This window comes from Opisthocomus hoazin, chromosome 7, assembly GCF_030867145.1.
Source record: "Opisthocomus hoazin isolate bOpiHoa1 chromosome 7, bOpiHoa1.hap1, whole genome shotgun sequence".
Classification (NCBI taxonomy): Eukaryota; Metazoa; Chordata; class Aves; order Opisthocomiformes; family Opisthocomidae; genus Opisthocomus; species Opisthocomus hoazin.
In genome coordinates this window covers 1,388,131-1,413,925 of record NC_134420.1, presented here as the reverse complement: position 1 = coordinate 1,413,925, position 25,795 = coordinate 1,388,131, and the positions used below count along the sequence as shown (strand labels likewise).

Below are 25,795 nucleotides of genomic sequence, written 5' to 3'. Positions count from 1 at the left end.
GGTAGTAAAGGCAGACTTTCTGTCCCAAGGAGTTGGAAAGGTTTAGTCTTTGTGGCTGGGAAGGATTACTGGCTCTGGGTGCGTTTAATACAGTGCACGGACATTTCAAACTCAAATTTTAAAGTGTATGTATTGATCCTTTGGAATCTACACACACACACATGCATTTTATTTGCCCCTAGTTGCTGAGTCCGAGCTTGTCTGTGTGGCTATGATAGCTAAAAACCTTTCTGGGAGACAACAGTCATCTCCTGCTCCCAATTTCTTAATCTGAGGAGGCAGGGACATCTGGGAAGCCACTAGAAGGAGTTTGTAAGCTGGGCTCAGGCAGGATCGTGCAAGATAACTCTTCATCTCCTGAAGAGAAATGAAGTTGAGGAAGAGTTACGGGGTAAAGGTGCTCTGTGTGACCAGATAAACAGGTGTACAGGCTGAAGGTTTATGTGGTTGTTGGATTTTTGCTCCATTTCAGAATGGATGTGGACTTTGTGACTTAGCCACGTACATCAGGTCACCTCAAAACATCTAGCCTGTGCTGAAGAGAAGAAGCCGTCATGCCGAAGTGGGAAACTGCAGCTGCTACCAGAGCAGGTAAGGGATCCTGTGACAGTGAACATTTTAGGTGTGACTTGTCCATCTCCTGCTCCCTCAGCTCTTGAGGGACCGTGTGTCTATAGGTAAGCGGAGTAAGATTTGACTGTTACTGAGGCATGTTTTCCTGCCTCCTCTTCCCTTTTTACTGCAGTATTTTATTGCCTCTTGAGCAACTTTTGGAATGTTTCAGCGTTGTGGTTGAACCCGTATTTCTAGGGGCCAGTCTTGGTCCAGATGAAATCCGTAGGTTTTGGCTGTGAGAGAGGAAGCTGCTATATCGAAGAACTGCTGTCAAATCCAGCTGCTTCTGGATTTGAAGTCAGTAGCAGCTAAAGCCTAGGACAGATACAGAGAAATGATTGTACATCAGATGCACAGCTGAGCTGTTTCAAGAAACTGGCATGTAGCTCTCCGTGTTCTTCTGCAAAAGAGCAGTGTTGGTGCCCCAGGGCTGTCTGACAGCACTGCATTGCCTTGGAATTATTATTATTAATGTCAAATAGGTACAAATCTCAGGAGGATGACTCGGCTAAAGGAATCAACAGAGATTCCTGTTGCTGCCACTGGGCTGGCAAATGTTCAGATAGGCTGTCCTTCTGTGTTGCATCGAGAATGAAGCTGGTCTGAGGAGTGACCAGCTGGGCTCAGTGCTAACGTGGGTAGCTTGGCTTCATGCAGCTTCTCTCCAGTATAATTGTGTCTGCGCCCTTCCACCTGTATTTTAGGCCACTACTGCATTCTTACCCCCTAATTCCTTTGCTAGGAAGTCGGGCATTAGGACATGCTTGCCTTGGTGTAAGACAAGCCATGGCAGGCTGAGAATCATCCAGCTATCTAGGGGAAGCTATAGCCTGTGGAGAGGCTTTATCTCCTGTCAGTGAACGTGAGGAAGAAAGATCCGTTTTTCAGGGAGACCAGCAACAACTGCACAGGCCTCTCTCTACAGCAATTCTGTATTTGCCCCTTATACAGCCCCAGATCTTCCTCTTCAGAATATGAGAAATAGTTGAGCTCTTCATCAGTGACGTTGTGTTTGATGTTCACAGTTCGCTAGATTAAGTAGGCTTGTTGCTGTGGGGAAATATTTTTGTCTGGCTGAGGATCCCCATCCTACCCTGTCATCTGTTCTGATTATTGTAATAGCAGTTTTCAGAAAACGAGTTGGATTGCCTGCTTGTGAGTTGTTACCTTTCAGATGTCATCTTGCTGTGGGTCTCCCTGGTCTGTCATCTCTGCACCTGTCAGTCTCACAGTGGTGCTGCACAGCTATATTAAAGCTGTCCCAAGGAAGTGTAATTCTGGACAGTCTGAAAGCCTCAGTTTCTTGCCAGAGGAATTCATGACTTCATACTTTTGTGACTCTTAACAGCTGGAGCCAAACTTGCTTGTTTTGGACACTGTGGTCCTCTATGAAGCTAGACATCTCCTCATCTCATATTAGCAGAAAACAGATTTTGAGAAAGCTAGATCCTGAGCAGAGAGCGTAGACTTGCACTTGGTGCCTCTGTTGTACTTGAAGTTCAGTTTCCTTTTCAGCAGGATACAAATGCTCTGCTAACGGTTTTTAATGACTGGGGTGATCTACAGCACAGTGCACACTTTGACTTGCAGTGGTAGGTCAGATGGCTGTGTGGCACAGCATAGGGAGCTGGGGGCAGGGTAAAGCTTTTAATGCTAGCTTGACTTTTGAAAGGAAGGAAGAAAGGTCATCTCCCTCCAGACAGCTTGCTTTCTGCTTCTCATCATTACCTACAGCTGTAGGGCAGAGGGGTCTAGATCAGTCCCTGGAGGCAGCTTCATCTCCCGCTGGAGACCGGCACTATTCCCTGGGCTGTGTGGGGCACATTCAGGGCAAGGCTGGGAGTGCAGCACCACATAGACATCTCCAGTATGGTTCTGTGATGGGACCTGCATCTGCTTTGTGAGCGTACAGCCGGCTGCTGCTTGGGCTGAAACAACAGCCCGGGTTGTTATGGCAATGTCCTGACAGTAGTGCTGCTGCGTCGTGCTGACGTTATCATCAGTTGTTCCCTTGGCTTGCTTTTCTTGGATTATTCAAGCCGGATATAGCACGTGTATATAAGTATTGTAGCCTCAGTGCTGCCTTTCCCCTCCACCCCCCCCTTTTTTTTTTTTTCAGAGGTTGAGTTCAGGCAACTGAATCAGGAAACAGTGAATTGTGTCTACATATAAACAGGAACCTCTTAGAATCATTTAGGTTGGAAAGGACCTTTAAAATCATCCAGTACAAGAGTTAACCTAACATTGTTCCAATGCTAAATAACCCTTTTGGTGAAGAAAGTTTTCCTAATACCCAATCTAAACCTCCTCTGGTGCAACCTGAGGCCATTGCCTCTTGTCCTATCACTTGTTCTTGTCTACTCTTGATGGAACTGGACCTATATAAACTAATAAGATATATTTAATTAGTCTTAATGAAATATATCATGAAATGTAATCACATGAATCCCAATTTAATAGAAAGCCCTGTAATTGGTAAATGCTGCATTAGGATTAGGTCATTCCTGAGGAAGGCTGCTACATAGCTCTTCCTCTTTTGCAAAAGCAGCAGCTTAAGGACAGTGAGGAAAGGAGGGAGTGATAGAACTTTAAGAAAACACAAAACCCCCTCACTTGTGGGGTAGGGTTGGCAGCAATTCCATGACTGTTGCATAAAGAAAAGCAGGAACTCCTCCACAGACAATATACAAAGCTCTAACAGACAATCTTGAGTTGCACCCACATGTTCACTGTCAGCTCAGATTAACCAACTGTCAGATTATTTATTAACTGCTTGAGAGGCTTAGTTACTTAATTTAAAAAGTGTAGCCTTCAATAACATTGTAGCTTGTGCCTGTGGTGTAATCGCAGTAACATTTTCAGCCTCAATCAGTTTGTTCTTGCTGTTACCTTGCTTTGGGCTCTCGGGTAAATAGTAAACAAAACTGACAAAATTCCTAAAAATTGCTTATGATACATCTTTCCCCCCTCTCCCCCCTGTTAAAAAGCCTTGAAATACTAATTATGATGGCATTCACCAGTAAGTCACTACTGCTGCCACCTTGGCTGCAGAAAGAGGACAGGAAGAGACTGGAGCCTAGCTGGCTTTGTGGGTGTATGTGTGTATATATATATATATATATATCTGTGTGTCACAGATAAGGACTTGTGGGTCTTGTACCAAGGAAAGCTGTTGAAGCCTGTGTCTTCACTTTGGTCGCAGTAGGACAGCATGAAAGACAAAACTGCTTTCTTAATGTGTTAGGAATGTAGACTTAATTAGGAATTTAATACAAAATTTTAAAAAATTAAAATACTATGTCAGATGGCCCCTGCAGCAGTGAAATGAACATGTTACAAGGAAAGTCTGTGTTAATTTGCATGTATTGACAAAAGTGCCACAAAAATTTGAAGTTCTATTTATCCCTTTGCAAATTGATAAAAAAGCATGATACAGAAATCTATCCATACATAGCATAAGACTTTTACAGGTAAGACATTTGTACATCCATTTAACCTCAGGTGATCCACTCATTCAGCCTTGACCACTCAGGAGAATTCTGATTTTTCTACTTTCCATTTTCAGCACTGAACATTCGCTCCTAGAAAGAGAGATTTAAACAAACAGCAGCTGAGTGAGAGTTTGGGCACTGGGCTGTCCTTTAGCGATGCAGGCTTAAGTCACTCTTCAGCAGTTGTCTACAACTGCATAGATCAGGAATATTTGGTGTGTGTCCTCCCCTCTCCCCCCAGCCACAGAGTTCAATCAATTCCATTTGAAAGACTCTCTATAAACTGAGAGATGACTTTCACATGGCCTGGCTATACTCAGCATATCTGTTCTTGGTGCCTCCTAGTGAATCACGATTTATTTCCAGCTCACTATCAGAAGATGATTTATGTGTTTTCTACCACTGCTGACAGCTAATGAGTTTAGAATTAGACTTAAGGGACTCTTCACTTTATAGCAGTGTTACCTTGATTAGCTGCCAGTCTAAATGCTGCCTTGGGCTTCAAACAGCAGGTGTGGCTGTACAAATCTGGTATGAATTCTTTCTTGAAATGCAGTGAAGTTTACCAGGTTCACTTAATTTAGGTGGCCAGTTTGCTAGCTGCCTGTTGCCTCTATAAAAACCTGATCCGACTTGCTCACAGGTTCCTAATCCTTAGCCATGCCCCAGGGAACTGTGGGTTAACTGCAGTACTTGGAGGAACACAAGAGGTGACAAGAGGCAGTGTGATATAACACCTACCTTCAACATCCTCTCCAGTTTAATTGCATCTGCAGCAAATTTTCTGATCCCATCGGATAATTTCTCCACAGCCATTTGGTCTTCATTATGGTGCCAGCGGAATGCCTTCTCATCCAGGTGGATCTTCTCAAGCTCACATCCCTGAGCTGTGCAAGCAGAATTGAAAAAGAAACAAACCATATTACTGGATTGTTACCAAACACCACAGGCTTCCTAAAACTGTCTCAAGATTCTGACCATCTCCAGCTGCTGAAAAATTTCAAGCACCACTTGCAACATGCCTTGCTACAGGAGCACACTTCGGGATGCAAGACTGAAAATGCTCCTGCTCAGGTTTGGGGGGGTGGGGGGGAAGTCATCCAAATAATCACTTTCTCTTAAAAGACAGTGTTAGTGTGTATGCCATTATCTTGTATCTGCTTCTGGTACAATAGTTTCAGGCCTATTATCAAGAATTATGCAACAGTCCCACCACAGTGAGATGTTCTAAGCAAATGTGCTGTACAATTAGGTCTTTGATTATTTGGCAAGTACCTAACAAAAGCTCAATTGATAACATGCCTGCAAGCCAGCTAGCACCCTGTAAGCAGCAGCCCGTGACTGCAGCTGTGCACAGATCTCCTCTTCCCAGTTGTACAGCAGCATTTTAACAAGGTCAGAGAAAAGCAGGAGTAGTGCAGTGGGAACATACATTCAAAGCCATCATGGCACAGTGTCAGTAGATCAAATCACTGTCTTGCACATGATTCATTCTGAGAGTTTCTGGAGGGAACACACACCTTTTAGGATGTCTAGAGCTAATTGCATCACTGATGTAATATTAACATAAGATTAAACCAGGCTTGGCATCTTTGCTGATATTCAGTAAAATTTCATCTTGAGCATATGAAGTATAAAGTTCCTTCTGCTTGCCCTGTCCTCTCAGGAGAGAGTGCTCAGTATTTAAGCACACTCGAAACCCGTTGTAACTCCAGTTAGTGTTCTCAGTGGGCCCCAGGGCCCTAACAAAGTGTCTGTCAGCAGCTGTAGCAGTACTGTTGTACTGAGGCTACAGCATTTCCTTTAGAGAAGGGGCAGTATTTATCCTTAAAGCGGAGGCGAAGCAAACACCACGGAGCTGAGTGGAACCACATACTCTTGCCATTCAAGAAGAAAGCGAGACTGAGCAAGGCTGTGTTACACAGAAGTGGACTTACCCTCTTTTACACTGAGTGTGGGAGTTAACTTGACATACTCTTTGCTGAGCTCTGCCAAAAGCTTGGGTGAAATAGTGAGATAGTCACAGCCTGTAAGAGCTTTTATTTCTCCTGTATTTCGAAAGGAAGCACCCATCACAATAGTTTTGTATCCAAACTTTTTATAGTAGTTATAGATCTTAGTGACGCTCTTCACTCCTGAAAAGGAGAAATCAGCAACTTTCAGAATAATTCATTTGAAGTACAAATTATTTAAATATGCTAAAAACCAATACTTTTTCATAAGAGGATATAAGTGAGTAAATGTTAGTTTCAATGAGTAGATAGTGTATTTTTAACAATATGTTAAAGGGAAAGCTTACCTGGGTCCTCTGAAGGCTCATAGGTTTTCTTATCTCCATTTGCAACGTACCAATCCAGGATACGTCCTACGAATGGGGAAATCAGAGTAACTCCAGCTTCAGCACAGGCAACTGCCTGAGCAAAGGAGAACAGCAAGGTCATGTTGCAGTGAATCCCATACTCTGCTTCCAGAACCCTGCAGACACAGGCTGGCTTAAAACAGCAGTTTGCTCACCTACTGAATGTATATTCTAGTAACAGGCTAGCAGGTTAAAACTACTGAATTTCATGAGTTAAATTAGGAAGGTGGTTCAGATTACAAGCTTTAAAGTTTTCAGCTAACAGCAAATGTTTTGCACTGCCAGACTTTGCTTTATTTGATCCTGTTCCTTGAACTAAATGCAGACAACTTAGCATGGTATTCCAGGAAACTGTTTGTAGCCTGGCCCTTGTATGAACAAACTTTTCCTATTTCAACAGAAAGCTGTAGCCCTAGTAACAGATTTCCTGGTGCAGTGCTTTCAAAACAATTGAAGTGCAGAATGTGTTTGTCAGGTGCCTGTCAACAGGCAGAAGCACGCTATGAATCAGCATACAGAAATACTTACTTGCCAGCCTGGATTCCTTCCCATGTTGAGGAGAGCTTTATGAGAATACGATCTTTACCAATTCCTGCTTCCTTGTAGAGGTCAATGAGGCGCCTGGCCCTTTGAATCATTCCTTCCTTATCAAAGGACAACCTTTGAAACAAGAGCAGGCCTGCTTAAAACCGACTGTTTTTGTTTGTTTTTAAATGCTCTCCCCCCCAAACCCCACTGAAAAACACAGTCCTGTTTTACTGGCATTTATAAGCCAATAGCTGCTTTTTGTTCTCAGAGATGCTTCCTGGATTGTGAGCCCATCAAGCAGGTGTATGACAGCGCTGCTACTCTTCGATTCAGAGGCTCCAGAGCTCGAGATAGCGTTCCTCGAGAAAGTTAGACTTAAAGTTTTCCTCAAGCTTCTCCATAATGAATGCAGAAGCTGAGCATTAGAAGTGAATTGGCAAGGAGTTGGTTAACAGACAAATCCTATGCAAGTCTTGAAATAAACTGTTAAAACAGAACTCTTGATAAGTTGAGAAGACATTATCACACAGAAGAGAATGGCCAAAACTCTTAAGTATACAGGAAACGTGAGGTTTCCCTTGCTTAAGGAACAAGAAGATTATTACAAAAATCCAAGTTCAGTATTACTTGTTTTCATAAAGTTTTGTCACCAAGTTATAATCAAGCAAACCAAGTTATAATCAAGCAAACCAAGTTATAATCAAGCAAACCAAGTAAAATCTATGCTCTAATTAAACAAATATTAACAATATAAACTCTTGCTAGCCTTTAGCAGTGAGCTGTCTAGTCAAGAACATCTTTCTCCAACTCACATCATGTCTCTTTTTGTATGTACTATCCAGGGTAACCCAGAGGAAAAAGAGCCAACCTTGCATCTACTTCTGTGGACACACGGCCGGGTATCCTCTTCAATATTTCAGCTCCAAATAATACAAAAAGTTTATCACAGGCATTTTTGATCTGCTCCTCTTCTGACCTGAAAACCGCAAAGAGAAAAATCATTTCTGTGGGGTGGGGAAAAAAGGTGCATTCACACCTTGCCATGGATTTGAGGATCAAATTTCACAGCCCTTTTAACATTAAATTCCAGAGTTCAAACAGCCCCTTCTGCTCTGCTCCATGTTTATGTTCTGCCCTCTGTGTCCCACCAGCAGTATTAGGCTTTGGACACCATTTCCTATAATGCTGTCAGCTCAAGAGTGTTCTCCTGAGCAGTCCTAGAAGGCCACATGAGAACTGGTAAATGGAGATGCGCTTCTTCAAAATACATCTGAAACCAGCGTAAGAAATTTGTCTTTTAAGGGTTGAGGCTTTTGGGGGCAGGAGATACACCTACAAGTACACGAGGGGAAAACCCCAGTACGTTGCTAGTAGTGCTAAACACTATTTGTATAAATAAGGCAACTTAAATATAATCTACTGAGATAAAAGGCCCGCTTTACTTACCCGCCAAGTTTTTTCCCATAGGCAACAGCATCATCCACAAGTTCCTGGTAAGCTGGCATCTGAGCCGCAGCTAGTATCAGAGATGGGTTTGTGGTGGCATCCAGGGGCTTGTACTCATCAATTGCTAGGGAAAGGAAAATAGGCTGTTTAAAACAGTCAGCAGGCCTGAGCAATGAGAAGGATTTGGCTCAAGTCTGTGAGCATGCAGACGCTTACGGCTGTGGGATAGTAGTGTTGGTGACAGAGTAGTGCACAGCGATGTTTAAATACCGCTGGCTTGTGCCATAGGTACCAGAACAAGGTTACAGAGCTACAGTAATAAATACTGCAAAGTTTACTGTAGACATTGCCCAAAAGAAGAAAACTTGTTGAAATGACAGATGAAGGGAAGTGCTACTAATTTTCAGTATCTCCCATCCGTCTATATCGTATTCACCAGCGTAGCTGAGTTCCAGGAATTGCAGGGGGGGAAGCAAAGACAAGGGGCTCTTTCTTCTGTTCCAGCAGTTTGGCATTTGGGGTTTTGTTTGTCTACAACTGATAGAACCACAACAGGAGAAGCACTCATCTCTTAGGCTCTAGCAGCTTCTCCTACTGCATTTTAAAACTTTTGCAAATAGTTGCAGACCAGTTCTTAGTATTTGTTCTTGTAATTTGCTGTATTGTCAGGCTTCCTTGCAGAAGTGTGAACCTTTGGCTTGCCTTAAGCCCTGGACTGCACCTATTTCAGGTGACAGCCCATTGTTTATCAGTGTGCTGTGACCACGCACTGCCTGGCCCTGATCACAGCTGAGCTGCCTGACTCAGCAGCTGGGGCAGAGCCTCTGCAGGCCCTTCAGCCACTGCTGCTTACAAGCTCCCTTGTCAGTACAGCTGAATGTCAAAAATAACAAAATATTTACTACTACCTCATTTTCCTCAGCATTCCTGCACAGGAACGAAACCCCAAGTTAGAGGGTGCAACTTTATTTCAGTCATAGGAGAAAATAAGTATTGCTTTTGGAGGGCTCCCTCCTAGGCAATGGTCGTGATCCTGGAGCAAGTCCATTCCGGACAAACAGGCCCTTCAAACCACACTTCAGTTCACGTAGGCACTGCTTAAAACAAAGCAGTGCACCAATGAAACGTGGTTCTGAAGCGTACGCACAATTTTAGAGAAGCATATTTTGACAGTTTATTACTTCTTTCCAGCCCTGCAGCATTTGAAGGCTCTCAGGGTCTCTGGCAACATGCACAAAGTAATCTTGTGAAGTTTTCCTCACCCCGTCTTCCCTTTCCAGCTGTGTTTTAGCTGTGCAGTACAAACTTTCAGTGCCGGGTGTGTGACCATCGTGCCACCTTTCCTCATCGTGAGCACAGAGAGCGCCGGGCAAAACAGTGAGTGTATCTTGGTCTGGGTCAGGTAAAAGGGAACCTCGTGCAGCTGCGGAAGAGGCCACCACCCCTCACTGCAGGAGCCACGCCAGCCGGCATCCCTTCCTACGCAGCGCCGCCCCGACACGCTTATCTGAACACAACTGGCAAGTGGTATTAGCAATTAATCAGCATTTAACTTGACCAGGGAGGGAGTCAGATGTTGACTGGAGCCTTGTTTGGGCTGTAAGAAAGACCCACGGGTGACAGCAGGCAGCCAGAGATCGACTGCACAACTGTTGGAAGGAGCTTGTTAAAAGTTCCCGGTGGGCAGCGCTCAGCCTCCGTGCTGCCACCCGTACGCAAACACCCCCCTGGCCATCGCAGGGACTTTTTTTTTTTCTTCATTATGCTTTTTTGAAACCAGGATAGACAGCATTATGTTTTAAATTAGTGTAATTTCAGCACACACTGGGCTTTAGCCGGGTTTGTTGCTACTCGAAGGTACCCAAACCTGACAAGGCTGAGGTTACCCAGCCACACCGTGTTTCCAGCTCTCTCCACGCAGTGCGTGACCAAGCTGTGTCAGTGCTCCGTACCTTTCACGGGAGGGCGGTGATCCCGCACGTCAGACTGTCAGAGGCGAGTAACCGCGTCTCCCTAGCGTTTCCTGACCCTCGGGACCGGGCGGTCCAAAGCGTTTAACAGCCACGCGTTACCTCGAGTCAGTCGCAAACACGCAGCCAGCACCACGAGGCACGGGGCCGAGCTGTTGCTACCTCGCCGCGCTCTTAACCTTAAATCTACTAACGTAAGGCATTGGGCGGCTGCCATTTAAGATTGTTTATTCATCCCCTCTAGGATTAGGTAAGAGGAGAGAGATTACCGCCGGCCTCAGCGAGGGCGGGACGGGACTCAGGCGCTCGGGGAGGGATGTCTCAGTTCTGAGGTACCGAGAACGTTGGGTGCCTGTGCAGTGACCGCTTCGGAACGAGCGGCTTCGCGATCGAACGCGGTCTTCCTCCCCCGGAAAGGAGAGCGCTCGCTCGGTCTCGGGAGATGCGGGGAACAGCAGCATCCTTGCGTTATCTGCTTTGCTTTGCCGCTGCCGTTTGAAACAACCAGCCCAAACCCAAAGCTCCAGCGGCCGTTGGAAAAACCAGCGCCGTGAGCCCCGCAGCGCGCATCTTGCCCGGTCCGAGGGCTGCGGGGCTGGACACCGGGGATGGAGCGCACCGGGTCGAACTGGGAGACCCGCTGGCGGGTCAGTGGGATGCTCCGCCCGGACTGGGCCGGCCCCGCCAGCTGCCGAGGCCTGGATTGCGACCGAGCCAACGGCGGCAACCGGGTACGGTGGCTGGCGGAGCCCCCCAGGCTGCCGCTGGTAACGGAGCGGCGGGTACCGGGACACCGGGAGCCTCCAGGCCTCCCGACAGCGGGTCCCGGGGCGGCCGCTGGCACCAGCCGGAGAGCTCCGGGCTGCCCTTGGCGGAAGCCGCTCCGCAGCCGGCAGCGCGGCCTGGCGTGCGGGGCTCCGAGTGCGGGGAGGGCGGCCCTGCCCGCACCGCCCCGCGTTAGGTAACGCCGGCCTTGCACAACGCACCGGCACCGAGCGCCCGCGGCCCCGCCGCCTCCCGGCGATCCCCCCCCCGCCGGGGTGGTTCGCTCCCCCGCGGGCGCTCGCCCCTCAGCCCGGGCGCGCCCACTCTCCGCGGCGGGGGGGGGGGGGGCGAGTGGGGTGACAGGACTCCCCCCGGCGCCTCTCACCGTTGAAGTCCCCGGTGTCGGCCACCACGGTGGTGTGGTGCTTGAGCTGGTCCAGCACCGACTCCATCTTCTGCCGCTTCACGGGGGACACCGACATAATCCGCGGGGCGGGGGGGTGCTCTCGCCGCCTATAAGGAACCCTGCGTGCCCGGAGGGGAGCCGGCCTGCGCGCGCACCCGCCGCTCGCTCGCTCCCGACACCCGCCGCCCGCGGGGAGGGGCGCGCTGCCCGCTCGCCGCCAATCCCATTCCAGCAGGGAGGCGGTGAGCCAATCAGGAGCGCGAGGGCAAGACGGGAGGAACTGAGGCAGGACTCGGGGGGAGGAAGGAAGTTTCTGATTGGGTGGTTTGGCGGCTCGTGGGGGCGGGGGAGTGGTCACCTTGGCGACGGGGGAAGCGGCTGCCCCTGCCCGCCATTGCTGTCAGTAGGGAGTGGGCAGCGCGGTGCGGCGCTCCGGGGAGCCGCTGGCCCGGAGGGCTGGGGCGAGGGGACCCTCCTGTCCCCGGGAGCTCCCGCGGGGCCTCCCCGCGGCCGGGCACGGCGCCCGAGCCGCCCCTCAGACGTCCGTCTCTCTTGGGCCCGCGGGGCCTCTCCTGAGCAGGGCTCCACCGAGGCCGCAAGATGGCGGCGGGAGGCCTGGGGTGGGTGGTTGGTTTAGTTGGTGGGTTCGGCAGCACTGAGGAAAGACTCGCAGCCGTGCCACGCCTGTGTTAACCCGCTGAGGGAGCCGAGCGGCGTGTGTCGTGGGAAGGATTGAAATGGCGTGTCAGGCAGGGCTGCAGCCTCAGAGAGCCCCCCGAGCCCAGCAAGGCACGGGTTTTCCTCGGGCCCTGGTGGCTGTTCGTTCACCTAAACCTCACTGAAGCTCTAGAGAAGGCAGTCCTGTTAACATGGTTGTGCTTCCGAAACAGGGAGTTGGCTGGAAATGTTGCAGAATCTGTCACTTGGCCTTTAAACAGAGGCTCTTTGGATCGTGCTGTCCCGCTCGTAGGGTCTTATATCGTTTCAGTTGTGGAAGCTGCCACAGTAATCTCCGTTCCTAATATATGAGAATATGCTTCTGTGAAACCTTCTTGTGCTTTGTCCAAGCCAAAGAGAAGGTAATGGAAAGAGGCGTTAGGTTTGAGTCCTGTTTGGATTCCATGACTATGCAGGAAATGCATTCTAATTATCTCCAGAGACCTTTGCTGAGGAATAAGAGAGCCTGCTTGTACATCCCTTCCCTTCTCTTTGTTCTCAGCTCTGCATTAGCTGGCGTTGACCAGGGTTGGGCGTTTTCCGCTTGACAATGTAGTCTTGGACAGTATCTGTCGGTGTAAATGCTGGCATGTTGTCTTAGTTGCATGTTCCAGAAGTAAGAGAGATTTGTTCCTCAAGATGAGAGACAGGGGATGTTTTGGATTCAGCTGGTAGCTTTCCCGGCATTTGATTGCTATCATATGTGGGATTTTCACCTGCCTCTGTTTTTAGACATGAATGATTATCAAGGCCATAACATCCTTCCGTTTGAAAGGCAGTTCCCCAGAAACAAAAGGAAACACGCGGTTTCAGATACCCTGCTGTGTATCTTAGACTCCTGGTGAGAAGTCGTTATGAAAAGCCAGCCCTTAACAACTGTTTTTGTGTCCTGTGGCTTTAATTTGTATCCAAGTGAAAGGGACAGACATGGAATTATAACTTAACTATTTTAATAAATCTTATACAGTGAGTGCTTATATCATTTTATCCTTCGTTCAATTACAGTAATGTACAGTACATTATAGCGTTATCTGCAGGCAGTACAAATATAACAGATGCACAGCTCAGTCATATGGAAATTTTTAAAAGTGACTTCTGCAGTAAGGTCTACTGATATATTTATTTTACGAAATGCTCCCGTGGCTCCCAGCTTTACAGAACTGTTGTGTATGCTTCTATTGTAATCCCAAGTAACTATAATTGTGTGATTTGTTTTCCTTTACACTCAAAGACAAGAATGGTGTTGTGTTTCCTAGCTCACTATTTGTTTTTATTTTCATTTTAGAAATTATTTAGCCTCCTGTGCTTCTAACACCAATGGTTTGCCAGTATTCACACCTGCTTCCCATCTCCACCTTAATCGAGAGCCAGGGCTTCTCAGGAGGATTGTCCTCTTCATCCCTCCCTGACAAGGGGAGTGCCCTTTGCAAATTCCAGCCGCTGTGGCAAGCCAGCAGGGTCGTGACTGAAACCATGATCCTCTGTAAGTTCCCTGCTGCACCCTAATTCTGCTGGTGCTACCTATGTCCTATTTTGAGATTAAGAAAATATATCATCCATTAGAAACATTTTTGGAAGAACAAAGCCCAAACTGAGAGGTGCGTCAGTACCCTCAGATTTAGACACGTGTTCCCCAGCCGCTGCGTTACAGCTGTACAGCTCTTTCCATTAAATGTGCAAGGACAGGCCCAAATTCTGCAAAGACTTAGGCACGTGCTTAACCTGTAAAGGAGGTGGGACCATTCGCAGCCCTTTTAAAGGAAAGCACCTGTGTAGGTCTTAGGGGAGTCCGGGCCTGAATTCCCATTCAGCCAAAGTTAAGGTGCGTGAACGAGAGAGAAAGACAAAGTCTCCTCAGTCTGTGAGCAGTTCCTGTAGATGTGTTTGCTTTACTGTGTTCTGATCAAGTTGGTCTGTAAGTAAAATATAGATATAAATACAGCGTGTGCCAAACTTGCTGTGGCAGGAAGTCTACTGTATGCTTGCTTGAGCTTTTAAAACTTTGAGTAGATTATTGATGCATAATCACTGAACTGTGTCTCTAGGGAAAGGGATTTTTTTCTCATCCCAATTTATAGATTTTAAGAGCGAGGGGGTATTTCACTAGATGGATGTATACATATGCACGTAACGTTATTAACAAAAACAGGAAGTGAAGAACAACAGCCTCTCCTAAATGAATTATCTTTTTTCTTGTGGCCATTTGTTTTGTATTAAAACAGCCTTTCCAACTGTGCATTTGTTAGATATTTAGGAAGCATTTCAGATTACTCTCTGCAATGAAAATGTGAAGGTGGGGACAAGGGGCCGGCAGCTTGGGAAGGGCTTTGGGTGTGACTGGGTTGGGAGCAAATGGTAGAGGCTTAGAGTCTCCTTGTTTGAGGCTCGGTGCTGGCAATACTGCACCTTTCCGATGCAGGATCGGTGCCCTGAGCCCCAGCCTCGGGGCGTAAGCAGCAATGATCAGGCTGAGCTCACCTATGTGCAGAGTCAAATCCCTTCAGCTGTCGCTCAGATCCTGCTCACTGTGGCGCGGTGAAAGCCCGTGTCTGCTGTTCAACGACAGCGCTGACTGGTGCGGTGTTTTTAAGGATGCAGCCCAGACTTAGGTAACGTGTGTTGCAGTTCTAGTCTCGTCCAACGAGAGGGCATGGGGGGACAGAAAAAGGACAGTGAATTGTCACCGGGCCTTTGCTAGCTGGCTGCAGGGGAGATCTGCCACCGAGAAGGAAATGAAAAGTGGGGGGAAAGACTTTTTTCCGTGGTCCAGACTCTAAATGTTCAGGCTGGCTTGTTCTGTGCTGTGTGCCGTGCCCTCTCTTCCCGAGCCGCGCCGGCGAGGGCGGTGGGAGCAGATACAGCCCTTTGAGAAAAGCTTTGCAGCGTCTTTTTTGCTTGAATCCAGCCACTGCCGTACATTCAGACACGTGTGAATTCTGCTCTGCTCTGATCACATGCACATAAAATTTCAGTATAAAATACATAGTTATAAAAAAAAAAATACTTCATGCAATATTAAAACACCTTTCCCAATGGGACATGGTCTTACTGTCTACCCTTATCAACAGTGTTCGAGAAATTGTGACTTTGATGGCATTACACTGGTAGGTGTGGAGCACTGCTGTCTCTTGCCTGGACTGGGGATCATTGCTTTCATTCCTTTTTTCTGCACTACTATGACTAATAGCTGAAATAAAGCAGATACATTTTAATTAGCGGAATCAATCCTTTCCTGGCGACGCTTCATGATTTCTTGGAGCTCTGACTCCCCTCTGTTTTTCTAGAATGGAAACAAAACAAGAAGTTTGAATTTTAACTTCAAGCTGTAGTTAAATTATAATATTTAACTAATGCTGTAAGAGTAGAGCTAGTTTCCAAGGGGTGAGTGGTAAGGGTAAGAAGGCAGATTCGTTGGAGGAGACGGGGTGATCTGCCTTACAGATTTGGGGCTTTTTTCCTTAAAAAACTTCTCAATGTTTTTAGGTGGTGTGTCTTTTTGATTGTGTGGTTTTTGGTTGGGTTTGTTTTGTTTTGTTGTTTTAATTGTGTTTCTTAAGTGTCTGTTTAATGAGTTATCTGACACTGCTGGCACAGGCACCCATTCAGGTAGGAGTTGTCCCGAAAGCTACTTACCTCCAGTTGGTTTTTCTCCACTGTGATTTTACTGTATACTCTGTTTCCCTCATCACCACACACTTTCTTCAGCTCCTCTCTGTTGAGGGAGAAGAGCTGAGCTCCAGTAAGGATGCCAAGGTGTTCCACTGTCCTGGGAAGACACAAAGTGAGGAGATGATAATTGTGCTACGCGTGGCCTCTTGCCAAAGGTGAGGAGTCAGAGATGATGGGGCTAGGAGCAGCTGAGGTGCAGCCCCTGTGCCAGGACCCTACCGCATGCAAGGCCCTGGGGCTGTGCCAGGGTGGCAGCTGTTGGGTAACCCACGCTCTTGGCAGGGCTGACAGCAAGCCACGAGGCGCGGGTGAAGCCAGCGTCACCCTGCCATCCACTGTGTACCCAGCCCCACGGGTACTGCAGTGATTCCACTCCAGTTGCGTCGCACTGGGAAGCAATCCTGGAGCTCCTCGTAGCTCGCTGGGCAGAGCGCGAGTTGTAACCCATAACCCTTGACCATGTGCAGCTTTTTGGTCCTTTACTAGGGGCCGGGATTTGCTAGCCCTGGCTGAGGGCTCTCCTTCAGAGATACTTTAGGACAGCTGCTCCAGAGCCAGGCAGTCATCTGGAATTTGCCTTTCAGGCCATGGGTTTAGTTAGTTAATTAGTTATTTTTCTTGAAGTTCAGCACTCCGAACTGGCTAACTGGGGCCAGGCAAGCACCAGTGGTAGGACGCTGTGCAGCGTTTGGCTGCGAGTCGTGTGAATAAGCAAGACCGTTCCGTTATTTGCAGCTACTCATTAGGTCTTTTGCTGCACTGTAAGGCAAGGTTCATTTGGTAGTGCATAAGACAGAAAGGGAGTAAGTTTGGGCTCTGAATGTACTGGTTATATAGCCTGGATTTAATATGATTGAAATCTAATTTGCAACACAGTCTCTGAAAGTAAATACAAGTGACTTGTAATCCAGTTGAAATGTTGCAAGCTGCCTCCCCCGCTCCTTTTAAAAGGAAGGCCCAGCATTTCATGCGGTAGTGAAGCAGATCTTACTCTTTGCTGAACGACTTTGCCTCCAGCCAGGCTTTGACTTCTTCAGTGCTGGATTCGAAGGTGAGGGGCACAAAAACCTGCTGAGGCTTTTCCACTTTGAAATTCCTCTGGGGGGGCTGAATTTTATTGTTTGTGATCTTCTTTATCAACTCGTCGTTCAGCTCGTCCATTTGATGAATAAGTTCTGGGGAAACAAGGCACAAGGTAGAAAGCAGTGAAATCGACTCTTCAGTCACAAATCCTGTTAAATTAACGTGTTTGTGGGGAATTTGTAAGGAAGATCAGAACGTGGCTTAGCATTTTTATTAACTCTGTAAATACACTAAAGGAAAGTGCTTACTTTTGTATTTTAGTTTTAAAGAACCAGCTGAAGTGTTTTTAGAGCAATAGGTTGAGCGATGACATTTTGATCTTCAAACTTCCATCAGAAACAAATGCGTAAAGGGAGACTGCCGCGGTTTTGGATGCTAACAGACTGCTGGAGCAGGTTGGGAAAATCTCACTGTTCCTCTCAAGCCAATACTCTCAACTTCCTTCAGCTTTTGCAACCTCGCTTTCTCTTTGGGAGAAACCTAGATTTCTGCAGTTCTTCTCCAGAATGATGGAGAGGAGGAATCACAATGTAACAGCCAAATGCTGCTTGTGCACACCAAATCGAAAAAGCTGCCTGAGGGTTCCTTGCAGCATGACTGACCCCTGGGACAAGCACTGCATGTCTGAAGGTTTGGCCTCATTGCTGCAGCAACATCCATTAGCCTAACTGGAGACTCTTGGAACAAGTGCTGCTGTTCTGGGAGAAAGGAAATCTCTGGTTCCGATGCTGACCAGCATCGATACAGCTGTATAATTTCTAGAGGAAACTGTGTTCTCTGTCGTGGTAGATACCAGCAGACTCTGAGCTGTCTCATTTAATAAGCACATATTCCCCAGTCCATGATTAACTGAGTAGAGATTGGTCTGGTGTGAAAAAGGAGAGCTCACATCTGCAGAGGCACTTGCTTTCAGCCAGCAGGAGCAAAACTACCCATCAGTCTGCCTGGAAAATTCTTCTTCAGAAGCACTGATTGGGGGGGAAAGTGTGTCACATTTGGCAACATAATAGGAGAACCTTTTGGTAAGAACACATCCATTTTGTGTGGCTGGTGTCTGTAGCAGGTGCTGATAGAGACCTGTAATATTCACCCATTTTCTATACAATTTTATATTGGCATCGATCTTATTTCCTGTGTTGCTAACCTAGCCTTTTCATCACACCTCATTCAAAGGACATAAACCCTTGCAACACCAACTAGCAGAAGTTTGCTAAAGGGTGTAAAACCTGATCTGGCAGTGTCTTTGCTTCCACTGGTGCTGTCAAGAGGTGACAAGGAACAGGGTCCCTTTTCCCTGATGTCTGGTGTTGCTGTTGCGTTTTTGCTTTAGTTTGTCATCTTCCTGTTTTTGAGTTACTTAGTTCCCTTTGGGCTATTGAAATAAGGAAATTGCCCTGCAAACTTAGCAGCAGGGAGGGGGAAAAACCTAGACCGCATGAGACAGCGGAGGTCAGGGAGGCTCGACTATCTGTTTCTGAGTACAAGGTTCCCATTTTTCTGTGGCCCTGTGTTGCCGTTTATTTTCTTCTCATTGCCCCTTCGCTGTCGCCTGGTGTGGAAGGCCAGTTGTGTGAATACCTACAATTAGAGTCTTGGTTTTGAGCTGTAGCCCTGCCCCCTCTACTTTTCAGTGCTCTCTGCTACTTCTAATAAGCAATTTGCTGATCTAAGTCCTCAGAGCTCCAGCTTTTGCTGTGCAGCTAAACAGAAGTGGCAGGAAGCATAAACTGGGAGTAAGCAGCGCACTCATAAAACTCCAGTGACGCATCACCTAGTATCACTTTTTCCATGAAACTCCTGAAGACTGTGGAGAATAACTCGGTGTTATTAATAGATACGTGTCCGTGATGCTCGTATTAGGAGGCTTTCCGCTGTCCCCAAAGGGCTCCGGCTTCCGGGAGTCCCCAGTAGCTGACCAGGGGATGAACCCCGGTTTTGGCCTTTGGGAGACAGCTTGCTACAGGTGTAGTGAGAAGGGGGTGAGGTGAGCAGGCCTCCTCGTCTTTCTTGTGTGCTGTGACCCCGCATAGCATGTGCAGGGTGAGGGAGTGATGTGAATCTCAAATTTGGCAGATCTGCTGGCTGGGATTTCTCTGAAACTGCTTGAAGGAACAGGCCAGATGGAGACTGCATGTATGGCAGGAGACGAGAGCAAAGGAAGCAAGAGAAAGGGATTGACCTGAATGTGGGTGGCTGCTTAGACAGACTTGAACATGTTAGCGGGGTAAAGAAACTCTCTTCTTGGGAGGAGGAGGAAGGTCAAGCTGGAAGGAGGGTTAAGGTGATCACCTTGTTGCCCTCCTTGTCCCAGGCTGCCCGAGAGCCCGTGACATGAGTCAGCGAGCTCCTCAGGGCTGCTCTGTTGGCTGTGGTACTACCTGAAGCCTCCTCTGTACATCTCCAAAACCACTGCTGGGCTATTGTTTATCACTAAAAGGTGCAGCCACTCCTTGTGTGGAGCCTTACGAGAGGGAACGCACCCTTGGGTAGCTCTCGTTACATGCACACAGCAACCAAAAATAGTGGACAGACCATTATGGTGAAAGTGAAGAAAGAAAACCGAGACAGAGAGCAAGCAAAAAGCATGTGCTCACAGAAACTTTTCAATTAAGTCCTGAAACGCAACGCCGCGGTGCCAGGCTCTCTGGCTGCCTGAGGCTGCTGTGTGTGGTGTGAAAGGTGCCCGGAGCGCGGTGTGGGACACGTACGTTCTTTGGCGTCCTGGGGAGAGCTGCGCGATAGCATTTCGCTTCCCCATTTGTCCCCAGCGTAGCTGGCAGGTAGCTTGTGAGTTGGGCTGGATGGTCCGTAGCCCCTGGGGCTCAGGTCTCCTTTGTACCTCTGGTTAGATTAGGTGATAAGAAAGGGAAAAAAAAAAAGTGTAAGATTTTTTTTTGCTGTTTTTCATTTTCTTAAACTTTTTGCCTCCCACCCACGAGAGCAAATTGAGGGACCAACTGCCATGTTCTCCCCGTGCTGATCCGGGGCCACTCGGCTGAGGCTGATGTGAGCTCAGTGGGAGCTGCACGGAGCAGGTTAATTTCTGGGGTCTCATGAGAACGAACAGAACCCCCAGCAAAGACCGAAGACTGCGGGAAGGCATTTACACCCTGGAAAGCACCTCACGCTCGTCGCACGGAGGGCAGCGGTGTTTGACACTTGCTTACTACTGCTGTGGATGACTGCTCTCACATGTGTGACTCGGCTCTTCAGCCCTTTGCTGTGCAGAAATTACTGCTCGTAGGACTTCCTCGGAGATGGAGAGCAAGGGAAGCAGGAGGGTTTTTATGTAAAGAGGAAGCAAACCGAAATCCCATTTGAAGCTAAAGCATCATTGCCCTAGTAACTGGATGTTGAGTGGGCCCACTGCCAAGTGCCTGGAGCAGTCTGGAAAGAGTTGTTTCACATTTTGATTAAACTGACAGGGCTTTTATCCAGAGCCCTGCTGGGGCACCTTATGCTTTGCCCAAGCTGTGAAATACCAAAGTGGGGAAGGAATTCTGTGCTTCCGTAGGGCTTTCAGAGCTCTCCGGCTCCACATTCTTGCAATGCAAGGTGCTTGAGAGCAATATTCACTTAGTACTCACTCAGATGATATTTCCATCTGCCTGCACTCCAGTAACGTGTTCCTGCTGCTGAACTGAACTGGAGGAGGGAACCGTCTGTGTTTAATTTAACCCCCAACAAAAATGTCAACATTTTCACAGCAGAATTTGCTTTTATGGCTGTGTTATCTCTTTCATCCTGTTCACAGCACAGCCCTGAAAGCAGCAGGGTTTTGCAATAGAGGAGGTGGTAAACCATAGGCTGAGAAGTACGTGGGGTTGGGGGAGAAGGCACTGGCAAAAAGTGGAACTCTTTCAAGCCACTGTAGCCAGCAGCTGTTTGGTGACATCTCAACACGAGACCTTTTCTGTTGGGATGACAAATCATGGTGCTAGGCTCGGGGTGGGTGTCCCTTCGAGCTAGGGTCTAGCTTCATAGCAGGCTGCTGCCTGTAGTGTAGGACTCAGCCTTCACCTGTCCCAGAACCCTGCCTGCCAGGCACTGTTGGCAGCAGGCAATGTGCTTGGCGTCTCAGAGCAGGGGGAAAGTATGAGGCTGCCATGCGGGTGGGAAGGATAGGCCTTGTTTGGGGAGGGGGAAGGTAACTGGCAAAATTTGAGAGTTTTATCATAGGAGGCTCAGGAATCTCCAGGATCTTGGTTCATCTGCTGGTGAGGGTTCATCCTGACTTGTGCACAGCATGCTAAAAAATCCAGGGAGGTCTAACTACAACATTATTTTCAGAGGCTGATTATGCCCTGCAGCTGGCTACCAGTTAAATATCACCTGGCTACAGACCTGTTCGAGCTCTTCCAGTTTCACCACATCCAGGATATTATAAGGGACGTAACCAGCCTGCCCGCTCCGGTTGAGCAGCTTCCACCACTGCTTATTATCTTCCAACACCTGAGAGAGGGGGGAAAAATGTTTGCTAGCAAGAACATCAGATCTCTAGCACATATAAGTGGCATACAGTGGAAATAAACGGCACAGTAACGTGAAGTTGTCAGAATAAGATCACTGAGGCCAGGAGCTGGCAAATAGATCTGTTGCACTCATTTGCAGTTCCTGACAAGCATCAGCACTTATCCTCATGGGGAACAGGAGAGCATCTCTGGGGGAAAACAGACCTGGGGTGCTGAAGGACTCATAGTTCCTACTTAATTTGCTTGTTTCTCCATCTTCTTTGTTTCTTTTCAGTGACTGAGTTTGTGTTGTCTTTTTGCATTAAAAAAAAATAAATCAAGAGTGACTCCTGCCAAAGATGCCGGAGTGTTGTCATATAACTTGCTCACGTGTCACATCATCACATGTAATCTGATCACATCAGAACCATGGGGTGGCAAGGAGCCTGCCTGTTGCTGAGAGATCTCCTGTTGCACCTGCCCCCCTGCTCATCTGAGCAGGCTTGTTTTTACACAGAATTGTGATTTTTTTTTTTTTTTTCCTAAAGTAATCTTCCTAGAGTGTATGAGCTTTGCTGGCAAGACCCGCAGACGTTTTCATTCCAGCTACATTTTGAACAGAGCTTTGAGTTTTGAACAGAAGTCTTTTTCTCAAGCCATAGGTCTGTTGCAGCGAGTGTGTAGACCAAATCACGTCCTACATTCTCCAGCTGCCAACAGTGTTGCAGTAAGAGAAAGGTTACGAAAAAGGATGTTTTAATAGAAAAGAATTCCTTTGGGGGTGGTGGGGTGGTAAAATGACCATATGCCCAGCAAGTGGGCGAGCAGTGCTCTACGGTGACTTGTTTTCCTTCCTCCCCATTGCTGATTAAGCTGTGACTGATGTGTTTCAGCTGAGCAAATGACCCAATGCACGCAGTCAGCCTGATCCAGCTCAGATGTGAAGCTTTAGATTTGAGCAAAGCTTTGGAGCTGCTCAGAAACCACCAAGAGAAAATGAGTTTGCCCTTGCCAGTATCCTGCCATCTCCCTGTGGTTCCTGGAAAGGGGAGGGGGGCACACCTTCTCCCCGAGCGTGTTCACGTACCTCCAGGATTTCATCCTTAAGCACTGAGAGTTCATTGGCATTTCGCGCAGTGAAATCGTAGCGGATTTTGGCATATCTCTTCGGCGGAGCCATTCCCTGTGCCTCAAAATTCCTGCAGGAGGTAAAAAAAAAAAGGGAGTTTTAATGGAGGCCCATCTAATAACTAGGACAATGTAGGTTCACTGGCAAAAGAGGAGCGGTGAAGACTGTGTGCCAGTGCACGTAGTGAGACAACGGTGTTTCTGTTAGGAGGGGGCAGTGCCTCTTTGCTACTCTATTTTGAGGAAAATTTCCACGCCTTGTTTTAGTGAAACAGCCTATGTTTGGAAAAAATAAAAGGCAAAAAAAAAAAGCTGTAGGGCTGTTTAGTTAGTGGCCTTATTGGGAGACTGTGGGGCTGCTGCTTTCAGGGTGGGAGAAAAGACTTTTCCCCCTGCCAATTGCTCTTTGCTGCAGCAAGGACTGGGGAGACTGGCAAGGCACCAGCAAAATGCTCTGATTGCACCTCCTGTGAAAAGCAGTGTGAAACCCTCATGTCTTGATAAGTGGAAACAACTGCCCTACATGCTAGAGCAGGGGAGAAGCAGTCACCAGTGCTTGGAGAAAGGGTGTTGAAAACCAGTGTAGGTAGCACTGACTGGACAGCTGTGGTTTTTTCCTCAGGCAATGGATGCTGAGCTACTGAAGCAGAATTCTGCAGGTTCTCAGGAACAGTAAGTTTGAATGTTTCTATTCTAAGATACATTTGGGGGGAAGAGGAATGTGTTTAAGTATTTTGCTTAGGAATTTCTGGTACAAGAATATACAGCTTTCAATGTTGAATTGGCTTCTTTTGGAGAGAGAGACAAAATAAATATGGTAGACTGTCAAAAATGGAAAATGGTGAAAAAGTGGAATGAAAGATTTCTTTTGACCTGAAGTGGCTTATTTTTTTCATAGTTTTTTTGCCTGGCTTAGGAAAATTTTTCACATCTCGTCTTTTTCTTCTCTAGTTAAGATGGGTGTAGTGTTATTTTTTTAATTCCAAAAATGTTTGCAGTGTGGAAAAACTGTCTTGCCTTGTTGTGTAAGGGCAGGTAGGAGCTATTTTAATGCACCTTCTGTGGATCTTTCTGCTTGTGACTTGCAACTGGCACAGCTGCCTGGTGCAGAAGCCTCCCGGGTGCCGTGTTCACAGCGGGCATGCCGACAGGGGGTCACGTTCTTCTCCGGTTTATGTCGAGCTCTGTGTAACTCGGTGAAGCCAGTGCTTCCAGCATGGCTAGCAACTATGGTTTTTAGCCTGATGTTTTTCCGTTGCTGAGTTCTTGGGGTTGGTCAGTAATTTTTAAATCTATGATCTGTGGAAACTCAGCTCTTTGTGGACTGCTTCTAAGGCATCTGTAAAACCTGGCTTTGAAAAGCAAGCCTGTGATGTTAAGTTTCAGTTCATTTTACTGTCTTCACTGGATGACTTTTGGTGGTCTGAAAAAGGTTGAAACCACTGGTTCAGTGGTTTGATATCGTGCCTGTGGCTGTACTGTTGTCTTTAGTTTGCTTGATTTGGGACAACTCTTGGTCTAGTTACAGCCATGTGCAATATGTAAGTCATAAGTCTGCAGAGGGGGAGAGCTCAGAGCAGACTCTCAGGCAGATTGAATCCACCAGTCGAGAAAGGGAGTGGTGGCCTTACCCAGCATTGCCCTGAAGGCAGGGAGGGGGAGGAAAGCTGAGTTAAGTAGAAATTACTTCTTCTGTAGCATTCCAGAAGGTAAATGAGTCCTGAGGAAGGAGGTGACAGCTGGAGGAGTTTGAGGCTAATGTGTACTTTGCATGCACCTAGGTTTTACGCAAGCGACCTTTGCTGACTATTGTAATATTGCTTGGGGCTTTCTTGATGCTTCTCTGCAGCCAAAAGCCCATAATAATACTGATGCGTGGGTATTTTTGTTAATATAGGGTCTCTTGGTTAGGAAACTAGTTCAAACTACCCTGAAAAAAGCATGAGTACAGCAGGAAATATGTCTGTCCCAGGACTGTGATCTTGGCAAACGTCTGGGCAGACTTGGCTGAGGTCTGCTCTGGACCGAAGAAAGTGTCTAAGCGCATTCTCAACTTTAGCATCTGCTTCAGTGCCCTTAACGTTGATGTGTTTTTCTTAAATGTTATCCATAAGGAGAACTTGCTGTTGATGGTCTGAAAGGTAGGTTAAAATGTACACCCCTATGCCCGGAGAAGAGATCCTCATCTACTCTTCTGTGAGTCCACCCTGTACCTAGAGTGGGTGTAGTCTCAGGGAAGCAGTCCCCTTGGTGAAAAGTCATGCTGGTAACTTGTGTTCCAGGACTCGACACCACTATTTATAGTCTGCCTGTGCTGAGACGAACAGGTGAAAATGTGTGTGTTACCTACCAGTCACTAGAGATGGACTGAAACATTCTCCTTATTTTTCATAACCTCACTGAGAAAAATTGGAGAAGAGAATTTGTTATCATGATTCTTTCCCTGCTCAACACTGCATTTGTACCATTTTATGGTCCCACCAGGACCTTTGATGGGGTGAATGGGAAGAGTAAGTTATTTCACTGATATGATTGGTTTTAAGGTATTTTACTGTGAATTTGAACTTGTTTGTAGTAGTAGAGCTTATAGATCTTTTAGATTAGAACATAAACCCATGAAAAAACAGTCTAGCTTGAAGATTTTTTCCCCATTCTAGAGGTGGCTACAGAAAAGTGCTTGGTTAAGTGTTTTACTAGGTTTGGACTTCCACTCTTTAAAGACCTGAAGTAACTTCATGTCAAATCACTGCAAAGGGGAGTATGGCAGAGAATTCATTTGCATTTTTGGAAGAGTTGGTTGAAGCTCAGAGATCTTGGGCAAACTTCAAAGGCATAAGCCCATGGAAACAAGCAAGCAGATGAAAAGCCTCTAAACTTTGAACCAAAAGTACTTTCATAAAGACTTTATGCCACTGAGTAACTGGTGACAGAAAACTAGCAGCAAGGCAGAGTGTTTGGTTAAATTGTGAAAGAGTCATCTTGGAAAAAAGGCAAAGGGGTGGCCTGGCTGGTTCTGGCTTGGGAACCGAGCTTTTGGAGCCTTCTGAAGAAAGGGGAGGTTTTTCCCCCCACTTTCTGGATTGATCTCATCAAGAAGAGTTGTCTGAAATCAACGCCCTGTCAGTCTCCCGGTGGAGAGATAGGCAAGGCCAGAAACACCTTCTCCT

The 25,795-nt window shown here is 47.1% G+C and overlaps 3 protein-coding genes across 4 annotated transcripts in view; 1 reads left to right on the top strand and 2 right to left on the bottom strand.

The window, feature by feature from the left end:
* GATD1 (glutamine amidotransferase class 1 domain containing 1) overlaps nt 1-25,795 on the top strand; it is a 109,710-nt gene that overhangs the window by 14,814 nt on the left and 69,101 nt on the right. The window contains exons 8-9 of one of the 2 annotated variants that reach the window (XR_012764461.1): nt 473-591; nt 7,836-7,913. The exons of the other annotated variant lie outside the window; for it this stretch is intronic. The gene's annotated coding sequence lies outside the window, so the exon portion shown is untranslated. Of the gene's footprint in view, nt 1-472; nt 592-7,835; nt 7,914-25,795 lie in introns of those variants that run through there. 2 annotated transcript variants of the gene reach the window in all.
* TALDO1 (transaldolase 1) lies at nt 3,854-11,762 on the bottom strand. Its single transcript, XM_075425111.1, has 8 exons — nt 11,560-11,762; nt 8,440-8,563; nt 7,862-7,969; nt 6,994-7,125; nt 6,406-6,581; nt 6,044-6,241; nt 4,848-4,993; nt 3,854-4,196 (listed from the first exon to the last, which is right to left on the bottom strand). Exons 1-8 carry the CDS (start codon nt 11,654-11,656, stop codon nt 4,164-4,166), a joined length of 1,014 nt encoding a protein of 337 aa, XP_075281226.1. The 5' UTR covers nt 11,657-11,762; the 3' UTR covers nt 3,854-4,163.
* The window catches only part of EPS8L2 (EPS8 signaling adaptor L2), a 66,233-nt gene continuing 53,666 nt past the window's right edge, over nt 13,229-25,795 (bottom strand). Inside the window, exons 16-21 of the mRNA XM_075425106.1 lie at nt 22,588-22,699; nt 21,394-21,501; nt 19,758-19,890; nt 16,958-17,141; nt 15,931-16,063; nt 13,229-15,577 (exon numbers count right to left, since the gene is read on the bottom strand). Coding sequence (XP_075281221.1) covers nt 15,506-15,577; nt 15,931-16,063; nt 16,958-17,141; nt 19,758-19,890; nt 21,394-21,501; nt 22,588-22,699 — 742 coding nt within the window. The 3' untranslated portion in view covers nt 13,229-15,505. The remainder of the gene's footprint in view (nt 15,578-15,930; nt 16,064-16,957; nt 17,142-19,757; nt 19,891-21,393; nt 21,502-22,587; nt 22,700-25,795) is intronic.

Excerpts from the sequence above, each read along its gene's own strand:
- TALDO1 (XM_075425111.1), bottom strand. The coding sequence starts at position 11,656 with ATGTCGGTGTCCCCCGTGAAGCGGCAGAAGATGGAGTCGGTGCTGGAC. Across the intron at positions 6,582-6,993 it reads GAAGGAATCCAGGCTGGCAA|GGTTCTGGAAGCAGAGTATG; the intron begins GTAAGTATTTCT and ends CTGTGTCTGCAG. Across the intron at positions 6,242-6,405 it reads TGAGCCTTCAGAGGACCCAG|GAGTGAAGAGCGTCACTAAG; the intron begins GTAAGCTTTCCC and ends TCTCCTTTTCAG.